The sequence below is a fragment of the Phascolarctos cinereus genome, unplaced genomic scaffold (assembly GCF_003287225.1).
Source record: "Phascolarctos cinereus isolate Bilbo 61053 unplaced genomic scaffold, phaCin_HiC Scaffold_7;HRSCAF=346, whole genome shotgun sequence".
Taxonomy (NCBI): Eukaryota; Metazoa; Chordata; class Mammalia; order Diprotodontia; family Phascolarctidae; genus Phascolarctos; species Phascolarctos cinereus.
The window spans coordinates 153,703,784-153,729,384 of record NW_027556180.1 but is presented as its reverse complement, the minus strand read 5'-3'; the positions used below and the strand labels follow the sequence as shown (position 1 = coordinate 153,729,384).

At 36.4% G+C, this 25,601-nt stretch overlaps 1 protein-coding gene across 1 annotated transcript in view; it reads left to right on the top strand.

Annotated features, from left to right (window-relative positions):
- Window positions 1-25,601, top strand: part of NALCN (sodium leak channel, non-selective) — a 516,511-nt gene that overhangs the window by 317,644 nt on the left and 173,266 nt on the right. The window contains 1 exon segment of the mRNA XM_020964043.2: window positions 24,132-24,269. Within this exon segment, the coding sequence (XP_020819702.1) occupies window positions 24,132-24,269 (138 nt within the window).

Here is a 25,601-nt window from a genome sequence, read left to right as displayed (position 1 = left end):
GTTGAGTTGTGAGCTGATCCAACCATTCTGGAGAGCAATTTGGAATTATGCTCAAAGGGCTACCAAATTGTGCATACCTTTTTATCTAGCAATAGTACTACTAGGTCTGTATCCCAAAGAGATCATAAAATGGGGGAAAGGACATAACATGTGCAAAAATATTTATAGCAGCCCTTTTCATGGTGGCAAAATATTGGAAATTGAGGAGATGTCATTTGAGGAATGGCTGAACAAGCTGTGGTATATAAATGCAATGGATTACTGCTGTGCAATAAGAAATGATGAGCATGCAGATTTCAGAAAAGCTGGGAAGACTTGTACAAACTGATGCAAAGTGAAATGAGCAGAGCCAGGAAACCATTGTACACGATATCAGCAACATTATGTGATTACCAACTATGCATGACTTAGCTTTTCTCAGCAATACAATAATCCAAGCCAAGTACAATGGACTCACAAAGAAAAATACTGTACACAGATAAAGAATTGATAGACTCTAAATGCAGTTAGAAGCATATTTTTTCACTTACTTTATTCTTTTTTGTGGTTTACCCCCTGTTTTGCTCTGTTTCTTTTTTCACAACTGTGACTAATATGGAAATATGTTTCATGTGATAGTGCATGTATAACCTATATCAAATTGCCTACCACTTTCAGAAGAAAGGAGAGAAAAAAATTTGGAACTCAAAATCTTGTCAAAATCAATGATAAAAATTGTCTTGACATGTAATTGGAAAAAAATAAAATACTTTAAAAAAAAACAATATTACAAAGGGGCACTAGGTGACCAAGTGTATAGAACCTCACCCTGGAGTCAAGGGGACCTGAGTTCAAATCTAGCTTCCAACACTTACTATCTGTGTGACCCTGGGCAAGTCACTTAACCCCAATTGTCTTTAAAAAATTATCATCAAACATACTATTTGCTCTCTTTTTGTTTTGTTTTGTTTCTTCTTTCTCATGGTTCCTACCATTGGTTCTAATTCTTCCTTACAACATGACTAATGTGAAAATGTTTAATATAAATGTATATGTAGAACCTATATCAGATTGCATGACATCTTGAGGAGGGAGCAGGGGAGGGAGGTGAAGACAGTTTCAAACTTAAAAGCTTATAGAAGTGAATGTTGAAAACTAAAAATAAATAAACCTACTTTTTAAAAAAAATTATTAAGTATAAGCACAATTCAAAGTAATTTGTGTTTTACAAATGCAGATATGCATTTAATAACTTTTTTGGTAAGACCTGTGATTTTACTGGTAGTGAGAATTTCCAATAAGGAAACTCCCTCTATTAATAAGGAGCAACACTTCTTCTGTATCTTTTAGCCGTAGAGAGTAACCTGAGTCATTTAGGCATCCTGTAACTCATCTGGGGTTGGTCACAAAGCCAAGATTCATTAGGGGTGGGGTTCAAAGTCAGGTATTCTTGACTCTTAGAGCACTCTGTTGCCCAGACTATGGTATTCAGTTAAACAAACTAAGAGATTGTGTTAATCAATATATCTGGATACATAGGAGCAGTAAGTTGGGGTAAGGTAAGAATTAAATAGCATAGAAAAGTGAACTGATTGCATTCAGGAAGTTGCAAAGTTTATTTAATGATCCCAAGCTTCTCCTGAAAGTGAAAACCCATGTTCTACCGGTTTTATTGTATGGTTATGAGTCATAGAACACTAACATCCATAAAAATGTATTTAGTATTATTTTTATATTGCCTTCATGTGAGAGCTTGTATATGAACCTCAGAATTAGACATTCAGAAAGAGATTCTTCTTGCTCCATAACTTGATGGATCTGTGATCTCATTAGTGTTGATAAACCTTCAGGAAAGGGCATTGGAGTTGACTGATGGAAGATATAAGCAGGCTGCAGCATATAACAAAGAACTTCAAGGAAAAAAATGGAGTTTAGTATGTAGTTTGGGAAATGGATGAGTGAGAAAGATTATATCAATCAACTAGTAAACAAATGTTTATTAAGTACTTAGTATGTGACAGCATTTATATCAAGTCCTAGGAATACAAAGAGAAAACAAAAATAGCCCTTGCTCTGAAAATGCTTACGTTCTAATGGGAGCAACAATTCATACATAAATAAGTACATACAAAATAAGTAAAGAGTAGATAGAAGAAATTGGTGGATAGGAGGAAAGATTACATGTGGAAAGTCTAAATGTTCCATTATTACACTCTTGATTTTAGGAGAAGAGGCCCAGCAGCATTTTGGGTATATTTCCTCATCCCCACCCATGGCATACTTTCATGATAGGACATAGGCAAGAGTCACATAGGCATGGTATACATAAGTGAATGACAATCTGTGCTACTAGAGGGAATATCCAAGTAGATAATCTATGTGAGTAGATCTATGATCATATTTACATGAGGCTAATAATTTTCATCATTTTAGACCTTTGTGCAGTAGACTTTAAACTGGCAAAAAAATGTACTATTTATTCCTCTTCCCATCAAATCTTGTATATGTAAATATCTTGAGAGTAGCAAAGCAAACAAAATAATTTGGACTGACTTTGAAAGAAAACAGTTCTTCCTGCCAACTTGAGAATGTGATTGCATCATCAGTTAAAAATACCACTTGTGGCATGCCCATCTTCTTCTGAACAGTAAACAACAGCAAAAGATATAGAATATGTTAATAGAGTAATGGAGAACAGTTTTATGTCAGCTTATCATTGCTCTTGCTAATGAAGGTGGTGTTGATTATGAATTTTTACAATTCATATTACATGAATTTTACAATTCATACAATTTAAATATCCCGAAGTGAGCAGGTCTGGAGAGAAACAAGATTTAATATCAAAGCTCTTTGTAAAATACTCGTACTCAAGTTATTCCATGAGCTCATCAATTTAGTTGCTCCTTCTATTGATACAAATTGTAATTTTTCATGTCTACCCATTCACTTAACTTTATACTGTATTCTAGACAATGAGACATTCTTCTTCCACTTGTTCTTTCCTATGAGAATAGACAGGCTAAGTTCTTTTGAATAGTTATAGATAGCTTCCAAGAGGCTTTACAGTTTTCTGGAGCTTGATGCAATAAGAACAATGTTTTTGATAATAGGAACATCGGGATGACCTCACCATTCACCAGGAATCTTTCTTCAGTTTGGATTCTAAACTATTTATATAGTGATAAACACCTTTGGCAGGCATAACTCCCCTTAACTGATGCCTCTCCTCACATTTATTATCAGAGGTTTATTGAACAATATTAGTTCTGTTATTATAGATTTCTATAAATCTTAATTAAATTTATGTAGGTCTTAGAGATATTATCCTTAAATTCTGTTGGCAGTTGAACCCTCTTACATAGGGCTAACGATGTGACTGCCTTATACTAACGTGTGTCTAATATCAGATTTTATTATAAGTGAATTCCAAGGCATAAGTTAAGGTGCATATTATAGCAAATAAACACACCTCTTTTACCTAGCATTGTTGTTTCACACCATTTTCAAATTACATGTATACAGTAAGTTTTGCTATTCTATGAGTGGCCCTGCAGTGAATTGAAAATACCATAAATCTCATGGCTTTAAAAAGAAAGGAAGATAATTTTAACAAATTTTCCTCTTTCAGTTTTTCTGGACTGTTTATGGAATATGAGCATTCTGAGAAAGTTAATTGTAAAACAAATTTTATTTCATCATGTCTTTTTCTATTTTGCTTGTGAGCTTCTATTTGAAATGTGAGGTTTAAAGTAAAAATATTTTGAGCCCACGAAGCAATAAAAATCAGCATTAGGAATGTAGGCAACATTTTGTAAATTGTATTTGATGTAAACTGATTTCATAATAAAAGATGTTGGTAATACTAAAAATAAATAATGAAAGTATGAAGATCATGCAAAACTGAAATAATTATGTGAGAAATTGTGTTCCCTTGGGGCTACAGGGAAAACCAATGTGTTGTCTTAACTTTTAAATTCATCTTTTCATTTTATTTCTATACAGAGGTATAAATCAGTTTTTAAAACCTCAATATTTTATCCACTTCTTCCAAATGGACTTATTTTGCTAATAGATCTTAACTATTTATTAGACAGCCTTCATTAGGCTTTCTTTAGTATTATTTTTATATTGCCTTCATGTAAGAGCTTGTATATGAACCTGAGAATTAGACATTCTGAAAGAGATTCTTCTTGCTCCATAACTTGATGGATCTGTGATCTCATTAGTGTTGATAAACCTTCAGGAAATAAAGATTGCAACCCACCCACACCTTCTCAGCCTCTACTTCTCATCTTTCTCATCACATAAATCCTCCACAGATCTATCCCATATACAGGAGGCCTTGTTCCAGGTCTGTTAACATTTCATAGGATTGCTACTATGATTTATTATTTTGATGAAGATCAGGTCACTATACTGAGTGTCTTTTAAGTCAGGAATTCTATATTTTAATAATACTATCCCATCATTGTCATTACCTATCAACTCAAGTTGTCTCTGCCTTATCCCTTCTGGGATTTTACATGCTATTCCCACCACTAAAGCCTTATAATACCTCATTGTGGTATGGAATTGCCCCTGGTTCCTTGTAGTGTATATCATTATAACATAGGCTCAGATGTGTGTTACTAAGCCAGGACTTTTTTTCCCTCTTTTAATGGGTATGCCTGATGATCAACTGGTGATTGTGCAACAAGGATAGACAAACTTGTTATCAGAAGATTGGTTACTAGGGGAGAAGTTTTTCTATGGCAGAGGTTCTTAACCTTGGATCCTTGAACTTTTTTAACGTTTTGTTAACTGTTCCAATATAATTAGTCTTATTTGGTTTCTTCGTGATCTTCTCTCTCTCTCTCTCTCTCTCTCTCTCTCTCTCTCTCACTCTCTCTCTCTCACTCTCTCTCTCTCTCTCTCTCTCTCACTCTCTTCTCTCTCTCTCTCTCTCTCTCTCTCTCTCTCCTCTCTCTCTCTCTCTCTCTCTCTCTCCTCTTCTCTCTCTCTCTCACTCTTTTCCTCCCCTTTCTCCTCTTCCCTCCCTCCCTTTTTCTCCTCTCTCTTTACACATACACGTGTATGTGTATATACGTATCCATATATACTCACACATACAACATACACACAGATGTTGATTATTGTTGATCTTTGTTCTCGAAGGGGACCAAAATAACATCACTATTTGGAGTCAAGGTACATTGTGTCTGGCTGTTGCTGATGAGACCAATATGAGCTCAGCAGGCTCTACCACAGGTCAGGCACAAGTAGTCCACATGAACATGTGGAGTGGAGATGTCTAAATCTGCTCACCTCACCTTTCTTTTGAATTTCTTTTATAATTCTGCTTTGCTCACAGAGCACAGCACTTTCTTTGATGCAGGCACACCATGCTGGGTAGTTCTTTGCCAGTGTCTCCCATGTCATGCAATCAATTCCAAAGTTCCTCAGAATGATCTTGAGAGTGTCCTTGTATCACTTCTGATGTCCATGTGAGTGCTTTCTTTGTGTGAGTTCTCCATAAATTAGTCTTTTAGGCAAATGTATGTTTGGCATTCAAACAACATGGTCAGCCCACCAGAGTTATACTCTCTGCAGTAGCATTTGAATGCTTGGCAGTTTAGCTTGAGAAAGTACCTCAGGGTCTGGTGCCTTACCTTGCCAGCTGATCTTCAAAATCTCCCTAAGACAATTCAAATGGAAGCAATTCAAATGGCATGGTGCTGGCATACTGTCCAGATTTCACAGGCATACAGCAGTAAGATCCACACAATGGCTCATAGACCTTCACTTTGGTAGGCAGTCTAATACCTCTTCTCTCCCAGATTTTTCTTTGGAGCCCCCCAAACACTGACCTATGTCTGGAAATGTTTGCATCAACCTCATCGTCGCTGTGTACATTCCTGGAAGGTATACTGCTGGATAAGTGAACTTATTCACAGTATCCAAATTTTTCCATTTGCTGTAAATGATGGTTACATGTATGGATGGTGTAATGCCGGCTGGTAGAAAACCTGTGTTTTCTTGGTTTTGATTGTTAGGCTAAAATTAGCACACATGGCAGAGAACTGATCCATACTTTGTTGCATCTCAACCTCAGAGGCTGCATTGAGTGTGCACAAAAAATATGTGAACAAAAAATCATGCACCATCTTTCCTTCCACTTTAGTCTTGGCTTGTAGCCTCTTCAAACTAATTAATTTGCCATCAGTGTGGTAGCTGACCTTGATACAATTTCTGTCCTCATTGAAGGTATCTGAAAACATTACTGAAAGCATCATGCTAAAAAGCATGGGAGCAAGTACACATTCCTTGCTTTTCATTCTATTGTTAACTGGGAAAGTGGGAATCATCCATTATCCAGAACCCATGCAGGTAATGCGTCATGAAACTGATGTACAGTTCTGAAGAATTTCTGCAGGCAACCAAATTTTGACATAATTTTCCACAAACCCTCATGACTGACAGTATCAAACACTTAAAAACAGTGTTATGAGAAAAGGGCCCATAGGTCATCAGACTGCAGAAGATTTAAGAACTCCTATGATGATCCACATGATATGGAGAGATTATAATATGTGTCAATAGAATCTCAGCCCTTTCGAAGTATCAAAGTAGAATATATCATCTGGCTAATGTTTCTGCCTTTGACTCTTTAAAAAACAGCTGTTCAACAGATCTTGTTTTTAAAAAAATGTAAGCTCCTCGAGGTCAAGGGCCACATCATATTTGAATTTATATCCCAGGACTTGGCACAGTGCTTAACACATAGTTGGTATTTAATACAGGTTTGTAGATGGTTCAACTAGGGAGCTGCATTTTCCTTTCTCCCATTGGTGCTGTGCAGTTATATGTATTGAGGTAGAAAAGGGGAGGAGATATTTTGTGTCTCTTAGCTAACATAAAGGGATAGTATTGGGAGTGCTTTGTTACCAACCCACATCCAAGAATAAGTAAATATCTCACTGATGCACTAAGTATTTTGTCACCAAGCTTTTCTTAAAAAGACATCAGGTAAACCTAGCTAGAGCTCCTCTTACAAGTCAGAAATCTTATGTTTCCCCAGAAACTATTTTCCCATGCATAACCATTTTTTTAAAAAATAGTAGAATATGAGCAGCTAAGTGAGATTTAGAGGAAGGAATTATCCTATAAAACATTACAAATGTCACAAGGTCAGTGTGATTTAAAAAGATAGATAGATAGATAGATAGATAGATAGATAGATAGATAGATAGATAGATAGATAGATAGATGGATAGATGATAGATAGATATATATAGAGAGAGATACATATATAGATATATAGATATAGATATATAGATAGATATTCTTTTATTTGCAGATATTTAAGCAAGGGGGAGAGAGAGGGAGAGAGAAAGAGAGGGAGAAAGAGAAAAAGAGAGTCACAGAGCTAGTGCATAATTACATTAATTGACACAGAAGGAGGTGTCACTTTTGCACTTCAGTGAATGCCATCAAGCTAGGCCTTCTTTCTATTTTTGGGCTGCCTAGTTGTAAGACACAGCAGGCACACACTGAATTAAAGGTGAGCTATTCTGTAAGTTGTCAAGTAGATTATTTTCTTTCTTTCTTCCTTTCTTTTTCTTTCTTTCTTCCTTTCCTGTAAGGAAAGGCCGTTGTAGACAAAGAGGTCAAGACAAGTAATTATCTTGTCAGTTGTTTTGACGTTTACCATGTTTTTTGAATACTCACAGTTCTAACAGGAATTTGGTCCTGCACATTGATTTGTCCATTTTTTAAATCAAGAGGCAATATAGTGGTATAGATGATACAGTGCTGAACCTAGAGTCAGGAAGACCTGGCTTCAAATCCCGCTTCTGTGATTAGTTGTGTGTTCCTGAGGAAATCAATTAACCTCTCTTAGCCTCAGTTTCCTCATCTGTAAAATGAGGATGATTATAATAATAGCCTTTGCCCTCTTGTGAAGACTGAATAGTTTAATACATATAAGTCACTACATATATATCAGTAATTAACATCATCCAAATTGGATGTAATAACAAAAGATCTTTCCTCACCTTATGTTCTCTTTGCAGTTTTCAGAGGCAAGATTAGTTAGAAAGTATCAAAGTGAGCAGTAGTAGAATGGAGAATTCATTGTAAGTCCTATGAGTAGAGAGATTATTTCACTTCTATATCCCCAGATTCCTGCACATAGTAGGAGTTTTATAAATGTTTATGCAGCTTAACCATTGTTCAAGGCCCATCTCAAGTTTCACCTGCTTTTTAAAAGCTTAATTGACTATTCAAGCCCTCAATGACCCCTCCACCTTTCTAAAATTTAACATTTGTTTTCTGTAACACAGAATTATAGCACACGTAAAATATATGCACATGCATATATATGTGCTAGGTACTTTACAAATGTGTGTATGTGTTTGTGTGTGTTTACAGTGAATTCTGGGTAATTCTAGGAAACCATTACCTTTGGGTCATTGACAAAAACTTGCTTCTATAAAGCATAGAAACACTAAGGACAAAGAAAGGTATTAGTCCTAAAAGTATCTTTGAAATGTTAATGATGTTCACTCACCTGTTATCTTAGATTTCCCATCTTTCCAACCATATGCCCAAGTATATCAAGCAGCTACCTGAGAATAGAGATCTCTACAACCAAGTTAAGGCAAGATATGCTTGGTTCTGCACCTCTTGCCTCAGGAGACCTAGGCAAAACATAGAACTACCAAAAGTATTATTTACTTACATGAAAATGGATTAATTGAGGTGAAACCATGATTCCTCTCTGTCCATATTTATGAAAACTTGATTAGCATTTTTGCCAAAACTTAAAAGGGCAAAGTCTTATTAATTAACTTTTTTTTTCCTTTTCTTCTTTAAAGACACTCAGCTCTTTAGTTTAGAAAACTGCCATGATTTGTTTTTATTTTTGTTTTTATTTTTAAGTGTTTCAGTTCTTTCTCAAGCTCTGGAGTGTAAGTATCATAGGTGGGTAGAATCTTAATCCTTTTTTTTTGCTTTTGACTATCACCTCCCTTACTCTGCCCTCCCTTCTATCCCTCCTTCCCTTTTCTTTCTCCTTTCCTCTCCTACTGCCTATATGGCAAGTTAAATTTCTATACCTGAGTATGTTATTCCCTCCTTGGGCCAAAGCCGATGAGAATAAAGTTCAAACAATGCACATATCTCTCCCTTCTTGCCCTTTACTGTAATATGTTTTTGTGCCTCTTCATGTGATGGAATTTACCCTTTTCTGGTTCCTCCTTTCCTCTTCTCCCATTACAATTCCTTTTCACCATTTGATTAGGTTTTTTGTCATCACATCAAAGTCATCTTAAACTCACCTCCTCTGTCTATGTATATACCCCTTCTAAATGTTGTAATGAAGATACAGTTCTCAAGTTACAAGTATCATCTTCCCATGTAGTGATGTAAAAAGTTTACTCTTATTGAATAACATGGTCTGTTTGGGGGTTTTCCCTCCTTTCCTGTTTACCTTTTTTTATGCCTCTTTTGAGTCTTGTATTTGAAGATCAGATTTTCCAATAAGCTGTGGTCTTTTCATCAGGAAAGTCTGAAAGTCCCCTATTTTCATTGAATGTCCATCTCCTCCCCTGAAAGATTATGCTCAATTTTGCTGGGTAGTTGATCCTTGGTTGTAATCCAAGCTCCTTTGCTTAGATTACAGAATATCATATTCTAAGCCCTCCAATCTTTTAATGTAGAACCTGCAAAGTCCTGTGTAACCCTGACTGTGGTTCCATGATGTTTGAATTGTTTCTTTCTGGCTGCTTGCAGGATTTTCTCCTTGATCTGATAATTCTGGAATTTGGCTACAATATTCCTTAGCATTTTCAATTTGGGATCTCTTTCAGGAGATGATTGGTGGATTCTTTTGATGACTGTTTTACCCTCTGGTTCTAGGAACTCAGGGCAGTTTTCCTTGATGATCTCCTGAAAGATGCTGTCAAGCCTCTTTTTTTTTTCATCATGGCTTTCAGGTAGATCAATAATTCTTAAGTTATCTCTCCTGGATCTATTTTCCAGGTCAGTTATTTTTCCAGTGAGGAATTTTACATTTTCTCCTATTTTTTCATTCTTTTAATTTTGTTTGACTGATTCTTGATGTCTCATGGAGTCATTAGCTTCCAATTGTCCAGTTCTAATTTTTAATGAATTGTTTTCTTCAGTTAGCTTTTGTATCTCCTTTTCCATTTGGCCCATTTTACTTTTTTAGGGAGTTGTTTTCTTCAGTGTACTGTTATTCCATTTTTTAAAATGAATTGTTCAATTTTTCTTCCACATCCTTTATTTGGCTTTTAAAATCCTTCTTGAGCTCTTCTTCTAAGAAGGCTTTTCGGGTTTGAGACCAGTCTATATTCCCCTCTGAGGTTTCATATATGGATATATTGACAATGTTATCCTCCCCTGGATTTGTTTTGATCTTCCCTGTCACCAAGATACTTTTCTATGGTCATTGGTTTTCTATGTTGCTTCTCGCTTATGTCGTTTACTTTTTTTCTGGCTTTTAAAGTTGATCTCTGCTTGAGGTCACAGGGGGCACTGTCCCGGGCTTCTTTTGCTGGGGGCTAGGGGCATGGTTACTGGTTTGTCAAGGTGGGGCTTGCCACTGGCTTGCTGGGACACCTCCTTCCTGTACTGGTTCACTTCAGCCACAGCAAGAAAGATCTTTCCTGTTAATCCCCATAGCCTCATGAACTAAAAGACTGCTGTATATAGTCTTTCTGCTGACTCTACTATTTCAGGATTTTTTCCTGGGGCAATATTCTCTGGGTTTTTCAAGGTCAACAAGGGAGGGTGAAAGAAACTTACTGTTTACTCCACCATCTTGGCTCCTGGAAGTCAAAATAGGTGACTTTCAAACATTCATTCTGTGGGCTAATAGCTCCAGGAGCAGCTGCTACCACTGCTACCACTGCTGCTGCCTCAACTATTGCTGATTCAATCACTCCCAAGGCCTGTTCCTGGTTTGCTGGTGCAGGGGCTGTATTGGAATCCCCTGCAGCCTGTACTGGACCATGCTTCTCTCTCAGTTCTGACAGATACTCCTGCTGACTTCTAAGTTGTCTTTGGCGTCTGTGGACTGAGAAGACTGGAAGCCCTCACTGCTGCTGGTAATTCAGTCCCTGAAGCCTCCTCTGCCTTTATTTAGGTAGGGTGTGCCATTGCACCCTGCATGCTGGATGCTCCTCTCTCAGGCAGGTGCTACAGATCTTTCCTGTCAACCTTCCAGGTTGTCTTGGGCTAGAAATCTGCCTCACTCTGTCTCTTTGTGGGTTCTGCCACTCTAGAATTTGTTCAGATACACTTTTTAGAGGTATTTGAAAAGATTTGGGGGAGAGCTTAGGCAAGTCCCTGCTTTCACTCCACCATCTTGGCTCTACCCTGGAATTTTAATTCTTCACTTTCCAAAGAAGAAAACACATGATTTCTACTCAGAAAAATGAGTGCTACATTATTTTTTAATTGTCAGTAAGTTTACTTTCTTTAGTAAAAACCTCTGCCTCCAATGACTTTAGAATTTTGCTATCACAGAATCCTTGAGGCAGGTAGCAAAGTTTAGTTTCATATTTTGCAGCTACCATTACAAATGAGATTAATGTAGAAATGTGGTTTGTAACTGAACATATTTTCAAGGATCATTTTAATGAAATTAGGAACCCCTTGAATCCTGTAATTCAGTAAGTGTTAAGCAGTGGTTAGGGTATTAGAGATGGAGTAAAGAAGACCAATGTTCAGACCTCAACCCTGGTACTTCTTAATTGTCTAATCATGGCCAATCACTTAACCTCTCCCTGAGCCCCATTTTTCCTCATCTATAATAATACCTCTGGAACCTACCTTTTGTGGTAATTGTGAGGCTCAAATAAAATAATATATTTTAAATGCTTTGCAAATTCTAAAGTACTATATAAATGCTAGTTATCATCAAGTCATTAGTATTTCAGAATTTCATAAAATATGACTTAAATATCAATTTTAGGAATATTACATAATGGTGGATTGTTAATAATTTTTAAAAAGGGAATTCTTGAGTAGTTCCATTCTTTGTTTTATCCATGAAAAATAATAGAATTTTAGTGCTGGATGGAATGTTACGTGTAATCTAGTCCTCCATGTTACAGTTTATATGCTACTTAATCAGAGATGTATTGTCTAAGATCACCCAGTGACACCTATTCACAAACTCATTCCACTTCCCAACAGTAACTGTCAACCACCACAGACATCCCAGTGGTAATAGAAAGCTTTAAACTTGAATATATTTTAGGTCTTTTCATAATGTGAATTTCAGGTAACTGAGTTATGCAGCAACTAGATTGTCTTCATGGATCCTGCCGAAGCTCTGAAAACAGTGAAGAAGAACCCTTGTTGTTCTTGCCCATATTGCTCATCTCACAACAACAGGTTGTTTTGCCCCAAGCTTCCTGTTCCTAAGCATTCCCTGAATGCATAAGAGCTGTTGCACTCATGAAAGGTACCCCAGGAAGGGAAAACAAATTGTAGCATTTGGTGCCAAAGTCAGCTGAGGTGTAGCACTTGAGGATCTGGCATCGCAAATGCCTAGAATAAATTAGTCCAGTCTTAATTGTTAGCTTTTGTTCCACTTCTTGAGAAACAAAAAACCATGTCAATTGAGTTTCTTTTTTGACTGTCTGGTATAATTGACTTACTTACCTTATATTATTGAATTGTTTGACAAGTAAGTATTATTAAGTTAGTTGCAGCTTAATTAATTAAAGAAGATGCCACAATATACTTTAAAATGAAAAGCTGCTTTGGTACGTGTATTCTATAGCTACAACTTTCATAAAAATCTAACCTGAAAAGAAGAGGGAAAAAACTGTTTGAATAATAAGTTCCAACATAGATATGAGGTCTTTCTTTTTTTTAAGGCTAGATTCTCCATCATACTCTTCATAATAGCACAGGAGGGGGCAGCTAGGTGGCACAGTGGATAGAGCACCAGCCCTGGAGTGAGGAGGACCTAAGTTCAAATTTGGCCTCAGACACATAACAGTCACTAGCTGTGTGACTCTGGGCAAGTCACTTAACCCCAATTGCCTCACCCAAAACAAAGCAAACAAACAAACATAACAGTACAGGAGAAAGAGTCAGGAATTATTGGTGTGAGTTTGGGTTCTGCCAGCGATTGCCTTTTGTGACCTAGAGCAACTCATTTAACTTTTCTGGGACCTAGCGTCCTCATCTATAGGAAACAAAGAAGGAAGGGAGGAAGGAGGGGGAAGGTAAAGGAATCAAAGAAGGAAACAAGTATTAAGCACCTACTGTGTGACAACCACTTTACTAAGGGATATATCAGTACTATTTCTTTGATTCTCTCTACACCCCTACGAGGCAAGTACAATTATTATCCCCACTTTACTGTTGAGGAAACTGAGTCAGTCAGAGGTTAAGTGACTTGTCCAGGGTCAAACAGCTATTAAGAGTCCAAGGCCATATTCAAACTGAAGTCTTCCAAACTCCAAACTCAGTATTTTATCCACTATGCCACCTTCCTGACTAGCAGCTATAAAATGTAAAAGGTAAGAGAAGTGAGATATACACACACACACACACACACACACACACACACACACACACACACACAGTCTAAAAGGGTCTAAATCTATGGTTCTAGGCATTTTAACATACTGTTATATCAGGTAGATTTTCTTTTTTTTTAATTATAGAACTATGAATTTGAGATTAGGAAGAAAAACTTAGTAATCATACAGTCCTACCCATATTTAAAGGAAGTCTGACTATCCCAAATCCAATAGTTGGCCGTGCAGTCTCTTCTTGAAGAATTATAGAACATAACTTCTCCCAAGGCAGCCTACTTAATTTTGCACTCCAGTTTTGAGAAAGTTTTTCCTGACATCAAACACAAATATGGGGATGGAGCCAAGATGGCAAAGTAGAGAAAACACTCAGCCAATCTCTCCCAAAATTATCTTCCAAACAATTTTTTAAAATAATGCCTCAGTTTGGACTCTGGTGTGACAGAATCAACTAAAGGTCAGAGTGATGTGTTTTTCCAGCCAAAGACAACTTAGAAGGTGAGAAAGAGAGATCTCTGACACGAAGGTGTAGGCTGCCCTGGAGCCCACATGAAGTACCAGTGGGAGGACTAGGTGCTAGTGACAGAAGGAAAAGCAGCTTTGAGAGCTCTTAAGCAGAGATGGTAAGGGAACCTGGGAACTGGTCAGAGAATGATTATAGGATAGCCCTGTGCTAGCACTGGACACAGAACCAGATGCTATTTGGCAGACCCATTGCCTATACCAACTTTTAGGTCAAATTTCTAGAGCAGAGAGGAGCATTTTTGGTTAAGAGAGCAGGATCCCTTGACTTCTGGTCAAGAGGGTTCAGAGACCCTGAATATCAAATGAAATCCCAAGGGATCGGGGTCCTTCTGAAATATGAGTAGAGTACAGACACAGAGCAGTGATCCCGTCTCTCCCCAGATCACACCACCTTGAAAGCACTAAAAAGTTCCAATCTACCAGAACTGCCTCTGAAAACCGTAGTTCCAAAAATCTTGAGACACTGCATTCTCCCACCACCAGTACCCCCAATGATAGGAACAGAGCCCAACTTTAACATAAAATTCAAAATCAAGAAATAGGGTTAGGAAATGAGCAAACAATAAAAAAGAATCTGACCATAAAAAACTACTGTAATAACAAGGGAGATGAAGACACAAACTTAGAAGGAGACAGTGAAGTCAAAAAGCCACAAATAAAGATTCAAAGAATAATGTGAATTGGACTAAGCCCAACAAGAATTCCTGGAAGAGTTTTTTTAAAAAATGCTTTTCAAAATAAATTAAGAGTGGCGAAGAAAAAATAGGTAAAGAAATTTAAGCAAAAGAAGAAAATTATAGTAAAAGAGGCACAAAAATACTGAAGAAAATTATACCTTAAAAAATAGAATTGTCCAAAGTAGAGGCTATTGACTCCATAAGACATCAAGAAACAAAGTCCAAAAAATGGGAAAAAATATGAAGTGTCTTATTGGAAAAACAACTGACCTGGAAAATAGATGGTGGAGAGATAATTGAAGAATTATTGGACCAGTTGAAAGCCATGATCAAAGAAAGAGCTTAGACATCATATTTCAAGAAATTATCAAAGAAAACTGCCCTAACACCCTAAAACCAAAGGGTAAAATAGAAAGTGAAAGAATCTACTGATCACAACGGAATGGAGATCCCAAAATGAAAAACTCCCATGAATATTACAAATTCCAGAGCACCCAGATCAAAGAGAAAACACTTCAAATAGTCAAAAAGAAGCCATTCAAATACCACTGAGCCACCAAGATCACCTGAGATTTAGCAGCTGATATTTTAAAAGAGTAGAAGGCTTGGAATGTGATGTTTCAGAAGACAAAAGACCTGGATTTCCAACCAGGAATGACCTTTTCAGCAATATGAGGTATAATCCTTCAAGGGGAAAAATACATATTTAATGAAATAGAGAATTTTCAAGCATTCTTCATGAAGAGACCAGAGCTGAATAAAAAAATCTGACTTTTTAATACAGATTCAAGAGAAGCATAAAAAGATAAACATGAAATAAAAATCATAAGGGACTCAATAAGGTTATGCTGTTTACCTTTCTATATGGGATGATGATACATGTAACTTCTAAGAATTTATTATTAGGGCCATTAGAAGGATTCTACATAGACAGAAGGCATGCAAGTGAATTGATTATGTTGGTATGATGTAAAAAAATGGATAGGTTGGAAAGATAGATATCTTGGGAACTGGGGGAAGGGAGAGGAAGAATGGGTAAAATTATCTCACATAAGAGATATGTTCAAGGAAGAGTTTTTACAGTAGACAGGAGAATGGTTGTGGGGAAAGCAGTGCTTGAACTTCACTCACATCTCAATTGATTCAAAATAGGGGTGGGGAATATGTGTATGTTTGTATGTGTATGTGAAAGTATATATACATATATACTTTACATAAAAGCATTCAATTAGTAATAGAAATCTATCTGATCTAATAAGGAAGTAATAGGGGAAAGGTATAAGAGAAAAGGGGAAATGATAAAAGAGAGGACAGATAAAAGGAAGCAGTCATCATAAGCCAAACAGATTTTAGGAAAGGGACAGGATAAAAATAAAGATAAACAGAAGAAAATAGGATGGAGAGAAATGCATGGGTAGTAATCATAACTGTGAATGTGAATGGGATGAACTCATCCACAGAGTGGAAGTCAATAGCAGGATGCGTTTGAAACCAAAATCCAATGGTATGTTGTTTAAAAGAAACACACTTGAAACAGAGAGACACACACATTTAAAATAAGAAGCTAGAGCAAAATATATAATGCTTCAGCTGAAGTAAAAAAGGCAGAGGTGGCAATCATGATATCAGACAAAGCAAAAGCAAAAATAGACCTAATTAACAGGGATAAAAAGAGAAAATACATCTTGCCCAAAGGAACAATAGACAATGAAATAATATCAATACTGAATACGTGTGTGTACAACAAATGGCATAGCATTTAAATTGTTAAAGGAAAAATTAAATGAATTACATGAATAAATAGACAGTAAAACTGTACTAGAAGAGGTCTCCAACTTCCCCTCTCAGAGCTAGATAAATCTAACCATAAAATACACAAGAAAGAAGTTAAGGAAATGAATAGCATCTTAGAAAAGGTGGAGAAAATAGAATAGGAATAGAAAGGAGTATATATTATTCTCAGCTTAACAGGTCAGCTTCACAAAAATTAGCCACTTGATAGGAAATAAAAATATAATCAAATGCAGAAAAGCAAAACTATTAAATGCACACTTTTTGGACAATAATGCAACAAAAATGCATTCAATAAATAGCATATCAGGGATTTGAACATGTAATTTTTAAAAAGCCTAGAAAAAGAACAAATTTAAAATTGTCAACTAAATAGGAAAATGGAAATCCTGAAAATCAAAGAAATTAATGCAAATTGAAAGTAAAAATAAAAAGTTTGAACTAATAAATAAGGAACTGGTTTTATGAAGAAAATAATTAAATAGATAAATCATTGGTTAATTTGATTTAAAAAAGAAAGATGAAAACCAAATAATAGTATCAAAAAAGAAAAGGGTTATTGCACCATCAATGAAAATGAAATTAAAGCAATTATTAGGAGCTATTTTGCCCAATTATATGCCAGTAAAACTGACAGTCTAAGTGAAATGGAAGAATAATTAAGGGAATATTAACTGCCAAGATTGACAGAAAATGAAACAATACTTAAATAACTCTGTCTTAGAAAAAGAAATTGAATGGGCCATAAATGAACTTCCTGAAAAAAAATCCCCAGGGCCAGATGGATTCACAAGTGAATTGTACCAAACATTTAAATAGCAATTGATTCCAATACAATATAGACTATTTAGAAAAATAGGCAAGGGGGAAGTGCTACCAAATTCCTTTTATAACACAAATATGGTAGTGATACCTAAGTGAGGAAGGGAGGGGGAAAAAAATCAGAGAAAGAAAGCTATAGACCAATTTCCTTAATGAATATCAATGCAAAAATTTAAATAAAATACTAGCAAAAAGATTACAGAAATATATCACGAACATCATACACTATGACCAGGTGGGATTTTTACCAGTAATACAGGTTTGGTTCATTATTAGAGAAACTACGAGCATAATTGACCATATTAATGACAAAAACAATAAAAATCATGATTATATCAATAGATGTAAAAAAAAATTTGATGAAATATAACATATTCATATTAAAAACAATAGAAAACATGGAAGTCAATGGAGCCTTTCTTAAAATAAGTAGTATCTATCTAAAACCAAGAAGTAAAGGGGTGAAGAAAGGATGTCCATTAATGCCACTAGTATTCCATATTGTACTAGAAACACTAGTTATAGAAATAAGGCAAAAAAAATTAATTTGAAGAAATAAAAATTGGCAATGAGTCAGATATGATGGTATGTTTAGAGAACCCTAGAGAATCAACTAAAAAAGCAGTTGAAACAATTAATAACTTTAGCAAATTTTAGGATATAAAATAAACCCACATAAATCATCAGCATTTCTATAAATTACAACAAAGCACAGCAAAAAATAGAAAGAGACATAGAGAAATTTCCGTTAAAATAACTATGGACAATAGAAAATACTTGGGAGTTTACCTGCCAAGACAGAACCAGGGATCATATGAACACAATTATAAAACACTTTTCACACAAATAAAAACATAGCTAAGCAACTGAAGAAATATTAATTGCTTGTGGGTAGACCAAGCCAATATAATAAAAATAATAACTCTACATAAGTTAATTTAGTTATTCAGTGCCATACTAATCAAACTACAAAAGAATTATTTTATAGAGCTAGAAAAATAATAAAATTCATCTGGAAGAAAACAAAGGTGAAAAATTGAAGGCATCAATTTTTACAAAAATGTGGAGGGCAGCCTAATAGTACTAGATTTCAAAGTATTACAAAGCAATAATCATCAAAACAGTCTGGTACTGGCTGAGAAATAGAGTGGTGGATCAGTGGAATAGATTAGGTATACAGTACACTATAGTAAATGACCATAGTAATCTAGTGTTTGATAAACCCAAAAATCCCAGCTTTTGGAGTAGGAACTCACCATTTGAACCAAAAATGCTGGGAAAACAGGAAAGCAATTTGGCAGAAACTAGACATAGACTAACATGTCACAATGTATACTATGATAAGATCAAAATGGATAAATGATTTAGACTTAAAGTGTGATATCATAAGTAAATTAGGGGAGTATGAAAAAGTATACCTGTCAGATCTATGGGTAAAGGAAGAATTTATGACCAAACAAGAGATAGACAGGATACAAGAAGTAAAAAAGCTTTGATTACATGAAATTTAAAAAAAAAATTTCCACAAACAAATCTAATGCAATCAAAATTAAAAGGAAAACAGGTGGAACTGAGAAAAAAAATTTACAGCAAGTTTCTCAATAAAGGCCTCATTTCTCAAATATATAGGGAACAGAGACACACTTACAAAAATAAGAACTGCTCCCTAGATGACAAATGGTCAAAGAAAATGAACAGGCAGTTTTCGGAAGAAATCAAAGATATTAACAGTCACATGAAACAATGCTCTAAATCATGACCCACTCTTTTTTTTTTTAATTTTTCTTTTTGGTGAGGCAGTCAGGGTTGAGTAATTTGCCCAGGGTCACACAGCTAGTAAGGGTCAAGTGTCTGTATCCAGATTTGAACTCAAGTCCTCCTGATTCCAAGGCCGGAGCTCTATCCACTGTGCCCCCTAGCTGCCCCATGACCTACTCTTGATAAAAGCACACTGCCCCTTTGTGATTAGTCTTTCCTTTTCTGGATGTTCACTAACCATGTCTAGAATAATCTGTTTTAGAACTTATATAGTAAATGACATTGTATGGCTATATCAAAAATACAGGGTGCCCCAAAAGTCTTAGTCTTTAAAAGTCTGTGAGGATCAAATGAGATAGTACCTGCAAAGCACAATGCCTGGTACATAGTAGGCACTTAACAAATGCTTATTATCCCTCCCCCACAAGCTCAAACTGCACTAAGACTTTTGGAACATTCTGTATACCTGTCATATATATGTTGCAAGTTCTTGCAAAATTGGCACTGCTCTCAATACTGATTGAGGTTTTTTTTTTTTTAACCTCCTGTTTTTTAACTCAGGGATGATTATGCCTTCCTTGTGGGAACGTTGTTAAGACATTTAAAGTCAGTTATTACCTTTTATGTCCTCTCCCCTAGGTATCTTATTATCTTTAGAATCATTTATTTTCCCTTAGTTAGTTGGTAGCCCTATCCAAATTTCTTTCCCTAATTTCAAAGACTACTCCATAGCCTCACTGTGTTTCCCCCTCCTTGCCACCTTGCCCCACCTTCCTATCCCTTTCATCAACTTACCTTATCTGCCAACATACTCTGCCCAGTTTCTTTGACTTGCAATTTGTTCCATTTGTCTTTTCTTATTTATCTTACCTTGCTTACAAAGTGCTCTTGCTCCATGAGTGGCTTCAGGTCTTCACACCTTAATCATTTACTACTCCTATTTTTTTTTAATTTTTAATGGATTCCCAACACCTCTATGCATTTATTTAGTTTTTATCTGAAGATGTATAATATAAAACCGTTTTTAAGTCAAGGAGATCCATCTATTTCTCTTTGTCAATATTACCACCATCATTATTGTCAACAAACATCAACAAATGTCTCTTTAGTGTTGAGGGACTTCATTGCTCACCTCCTTAAATGTTGCCGTCCACAACGTTATGTCTCCTTCTTCCATGTCTATGCACAATGTAGCCCCCTACCTGAACACCCTCCTTCTTCACCTCCACGTATAAGATCCTTAGATTCCTTCAAAACACAATTTTGTCATTGACCTTCTCAAACTCTGCCATTCTTGAGTGTAACACTCCTGACATGGTATAATTGGGCACAATACGGAAGTACTATTATCTTCTTATTCCTAAAATCTGTCTCTTAGTGTAGCCCAATAACACATTAATTTTCTTTTGGTTACCACATCACCCTATTTTTCCTGACTCTCCAGTTGTTAGTACCTTCCTCTTCCTATCCCCAGTGCTCCAAATTTTTTATTCTCTATAGTATGCAGCCATAACTTTATTTTTATATATTCTGTACTTAGTTATCTGTATCCCTCCTCTCTAATAAGATAATAACTGTTTGAAGGCAAGGACTGTTTTCCCATTGTCTTTGTATTCTCAGTGCCTATTATATTGTTTGACACATTGTACCTGCTTAATAAATGTTTATCAATTTAAATTGTTGTTGAAAAGAAATGGCTTTAATCCAAATCCTTGGTTAGGTCCAAAGATGTAGATTTGAATCCCAGATCTGCCACCTGCTGGCTTTGATGCCTTGGGCAAGTCGTTTTGACTTTCAGTGCCTTGGTCTCCTTATCTGTTAAAATAAGTGGTTGGAATAGATGGTCCTTAGAGTCGTTCTAGCTCTGTCATATTGCCACATCCTTTTAAGAGTTGCCTTTTATAGACGTTTCTATTTTTCATTTGTCATAACGAGAGTGAACCTTAAAAGCTTGGCTCACTGTTTGAAATTCCTTATTTTTTAGCCTTGCCAGGGCCTTGGATTTAGGCCATTTTTTAAAGCACAAAATGTGTTTATTATTAAGATGTTTGGCATGGCAATATCATTTAATAATTTTCTAATGTTTTTAAAAGCCACATATTTAATATGATGTCTAGAATAGTTTGGCAGATGTGTCCTATAAAAGCAAAATTAGGGTTATTAGTGTTGTCATATTAACATTTAGACATGCAACTCTAGTATGCTGTAAATAACATGTTGTGATTCAGAGACAAAAACATGATAATTTACTAGGAATTTTAAATTGGGTGGCTTGATCTGAGGAAAATAAGAGCTGAGAGAGACCACCACCCTCCCAAATTTTTTGCATTGTTTAAACATTATTTGCCTACAAGAAGCTGGAAGAACTCCTTTAAGACCATGGTTACCTTCGTCCCATCCATTCCCAGGTTACAGCACTGACTTGTGAATGCCAGACTTTCTCTGCCATGCCAAAGGAACCTTTTCAACCTGGAAGCTCACCCATCCTGAGACTACTTCTCACTTTAGAAGGACTCTCTGCCCCTTAGGGCTCACCTTCTGATTGTCTAGTTCTTCACAGAACCTCTAATTTAAGGAGAAGACCCACATTAAAGATGTCATTCCCTTTCCAGGCCTCACTGCTGAATCTCCACAGGACCTTGTCTACACACACACACACACACACACACACACACACACCCCTTTTTATTTCCCTCTTATGTGTTGTCTCTTCATCCTTCCCCCTTTTCTTCCTTCTCCTCCTCCTTAGAATGCAAGTCCCAATAATTGGAAATCCTTAAATGAATAATTATTTTTTTTAATAGGATGTAACCTCCTTGAGGGCAAGGACTGTCTTTCTGCTTCTCCTTGTATTCCCAGTGCTTGACACAGTGTCTTCTTGTACATAGTAAGTGCTTAATAACTGCTTGTTGGCTGATCTCCTGGATCAAAAACCTTTAATGGCTATTTATTACCTCTCAACTTTGCATTCAATGTCCCCCAAGATTTGGTCCCAACTAAAGGCATGCTGGAGTGAGCTCTTAGCAGTTCTACTGGTTGTTAAGTTTTCAGAGTGAATATTTGCACCTTGAAAGCTGGCTATAAATCAATGCTTAATTTATTGTATTATTTAGGCCTAAGATTATGGTGTGTGGGATACCCTTACCAATAAATCAGAGACTCAGAGATATTAGCAAAAAGAGTAGTTCATTTATTGGTTTTCTCGAGAAAGGGCTCCCTCAGAGCACCAAGAAGATGGCGCCAACTGAAGAGAGCGAAAGTGTGCTCAGCTCAGCAGATTATAGAGCTCCTAACCACAATTCCCCTACCCGCCTCCCTGGCTCTTCTTCCCATTGTCTGGGCCTCAGAGCTCACAGTCTAAGCGAGGAAACTTCTCCCCAGTACCAAGGACAAAAAGGGCAAGAAATAGGGAATGGTTTGCTTCAACCACTAGTGGGGGGACCCGAAGAGGGATAGAATCCGGGTGAACAGGATGTGGCTCTGTCACCTGATCTCATGGCACTCTGCTTTCTCAGCAAGGCAGATTCTGAGAAATGTAGGGAGGGGTCAGCTCCACTGAAGGGGCTTCACTATTTCAGCATTCCATTCAATCGTAAAAAAAAAAAAAATGTTAGTAGTGAAGATTAAACTTTAAAATGAGTTTTTTGAGAGATGGTTGTTAAACATTTACCAGCAGACCTCCTAGGGAAGTCCCAGCCTACCTCTCTAACTTTTTTTTAATTTTATGTTCATTTTAAACTTAAATACAAAATAACAACATCAAAAAAAAAAACATTGCCATATACACAGCACAACATGAGAAGATTCAATATGAAGGAATACATTTTCAACTCAAAAAAAACCTATATCATAATCTACACTTATTTCTCACTAGTCTGTCTCAAACTAACCAAAAAAAGATGACTTTCGGTTCCCAAAATGCATCCCATGAAATGGGGTACAGAAGTCTATCCTTCCCTACAGGAAAATAGAAGGGGAAGAGGATAAGAGAAGGGGAGAGAGATAGAAGAGAGGACAGACTAGGGGAAGGGATATTCAGAATGCATGACATCTTGAGGTGGGTGGAGGGGGGAGATGGGGTGAAAATTTGGAACTCAAAAACTTGTGGAAGTGAATGTTGAAAACTAAAAATAAATAAATTTATATTAAAAAAAACACATCCCATGGTTTCTCACCACCATACCTCTACTCATATTGTTTGCTCCACCAAGAATACCCTCTCTCATAACACCACCTGCCCAATTTCTACTAATCCATCAAACTCAGATCAAATGCCACCTCTTCATGAAGACTCCCCTCGTTCTCCTCCACCAGAAAAGTCTTGCCTTTCTTTGAATTAACATAGCTCTTTGTTGATAGACACTGAAAAGGTAGCACATGTATGCATTGATGAAAAAAATATTTATACCAGTTTACAATTCTCAAAAATCATTCTTTCCTTTCCCTGAGCTTGGCACTTAGTGAGCAGTGGATAGCATGTATTAAGGTTTTAGGTTCCGTGCACATGCAAATCTTACCTTGATTTTCCCTGCACGTAGTAGAAGGCTTTTTATATATTGATTAGTTTTGCTAAGCTGTTTCTTTTTTCCTTCTATTTTCTTCATTTTAAGGGATTGCTCCCTAGAAATGGGAACAATATTTTGGGAAATATAGGTGACATTCAATAAAACATATAAATAAAATTATTTTTTAGACTTCTGTCTTGTTTCATAATTATTTGTATTCATTACTTACCTGCTCAACTAGTCTCTAAGCTCCATGAGGCAATGACCGCATTACATTTTGTTTATAGCTCCCCTTAGCAATGCCTTGAACTCAGTAAACATTTATTGGATGACTGTGTGAATGACTTTCTAATTCTCACCTTTCAATATCACATGTTTAGTTCTTTAATTGTGATTCTTATAAGTTTGTTCCTTGAAGCTTCTTAGCAGTGAACAGGCCTGAAATTAGACCAATTTTAGAACCAAATTCAGACCTAAGGCTTGTGTCTTAATACTTTCCATTTTTTCTCTTTTAGGCATTTATGTCAATGTTCCAGATACTTACCCAGGAAGGATGGGTAGATGTCATGGACCAGACCCTCAATGCTGTCGGCCATATGTGGGCACCTGTGGTTGCCATCTACTTCATTCTTTATCATCTATTTGCTACTCTGGTGAGTGGGGCGTGGAGCACTTAAATTTTTTATCACCATTATTTTTAATTTTAGCTTGGATTTGATGAGCATCATGTTTAAGCTATTGAAAGTCTTCATGAGAGTCAGAGGACTAATTTTTTGATCTCCCACATGTCATGAATTAGCTTTCAAGTTTCTAAAGGAAGTGTTTGCCCTCTATCAGGTATGACTCCTTGCAATAAAAACCAAAGTCCTCTGCTTATCTGGAGCTTTTAACCATTGTGAGCTTTCACAGTTCAGATTATCTAACAATGGAACCAAGCCTCCTTGTTTATCATGTAGAGACACTTTCCTCAGTTTCATTATATTCTCTTCACAGCTGTAATTAAACCAGAGACAGAAGTCTAAGACCTCAGGGTGCCATTTATTAATTAGAAATCAGCACAATGTTTTCATGCTGTGTTCTCCTGAAAGAAGCACATGGGAGAAAAGTGCATGCCTGTAGATCATGAAATAGCTTGATAAAATGAAATACTAAAATCCATGAGAAATTCAATCCTGTCAGAAGAACAGAAATCTGTCTGCAGTGCCTTTCCATGCGAGGGGGAAATAAAATTAGGAACCACCACCTGGGGTATACTGAAGAACATCTTTCATGGCCCTATCTAACAATATAATTACCTGTCTCAGTGAATGGGACCTCCACATCTTCAAGAAACAGCCCTGACCAGCAACTTGTGACTGACCTAGTAGCACTCTTTAACTCCTATACCTGAGACAGAGGAGAAGTGTAAACTCTAAGCCTGACATGCTTCCAGGAACATGGGAGGTGATACACCCAAGATTTAGAGTCAGCAAGAGCCTGGATTTGAATCCTGCCTCTGACACTTACCAGTTGTGTGATCATGGACAAATTACTTAGCCTCCCTTTGCCTTGATTTCCTCATCTATAAAATGGGAATAATTCTTGCAGTAATTACTGTATATAAAACACTATATTAACACTATATATTATGACTAAGACTTCTACCTAACTCACCGATGAGATTAGAAAATGTCAATTGAGTAGCAACTGTGTATGAAACTCTGGAATTTTTCACCTGAGACACAGTGATGGAGGGAAATATGTATAGGTAGCATTGGGTACGTGAGATGAACATTGCAAATAGTGAAGTAAAAAGAAATCAAAATATCTTATTTTAAAACCTTGGCTTTCCTTTCCATAGCTTTGGAAAGTATAACCCATGGTTATTGACCTCAGTAGCTTGCTAGATGAATTATTACCCCAAGGAAAAGAACCCCTGTCCTTGTACCCCACCATTAGAGTTTAGAGTAATACAGTCTGTGAAGGAGAAAACCAACCAGCATGGT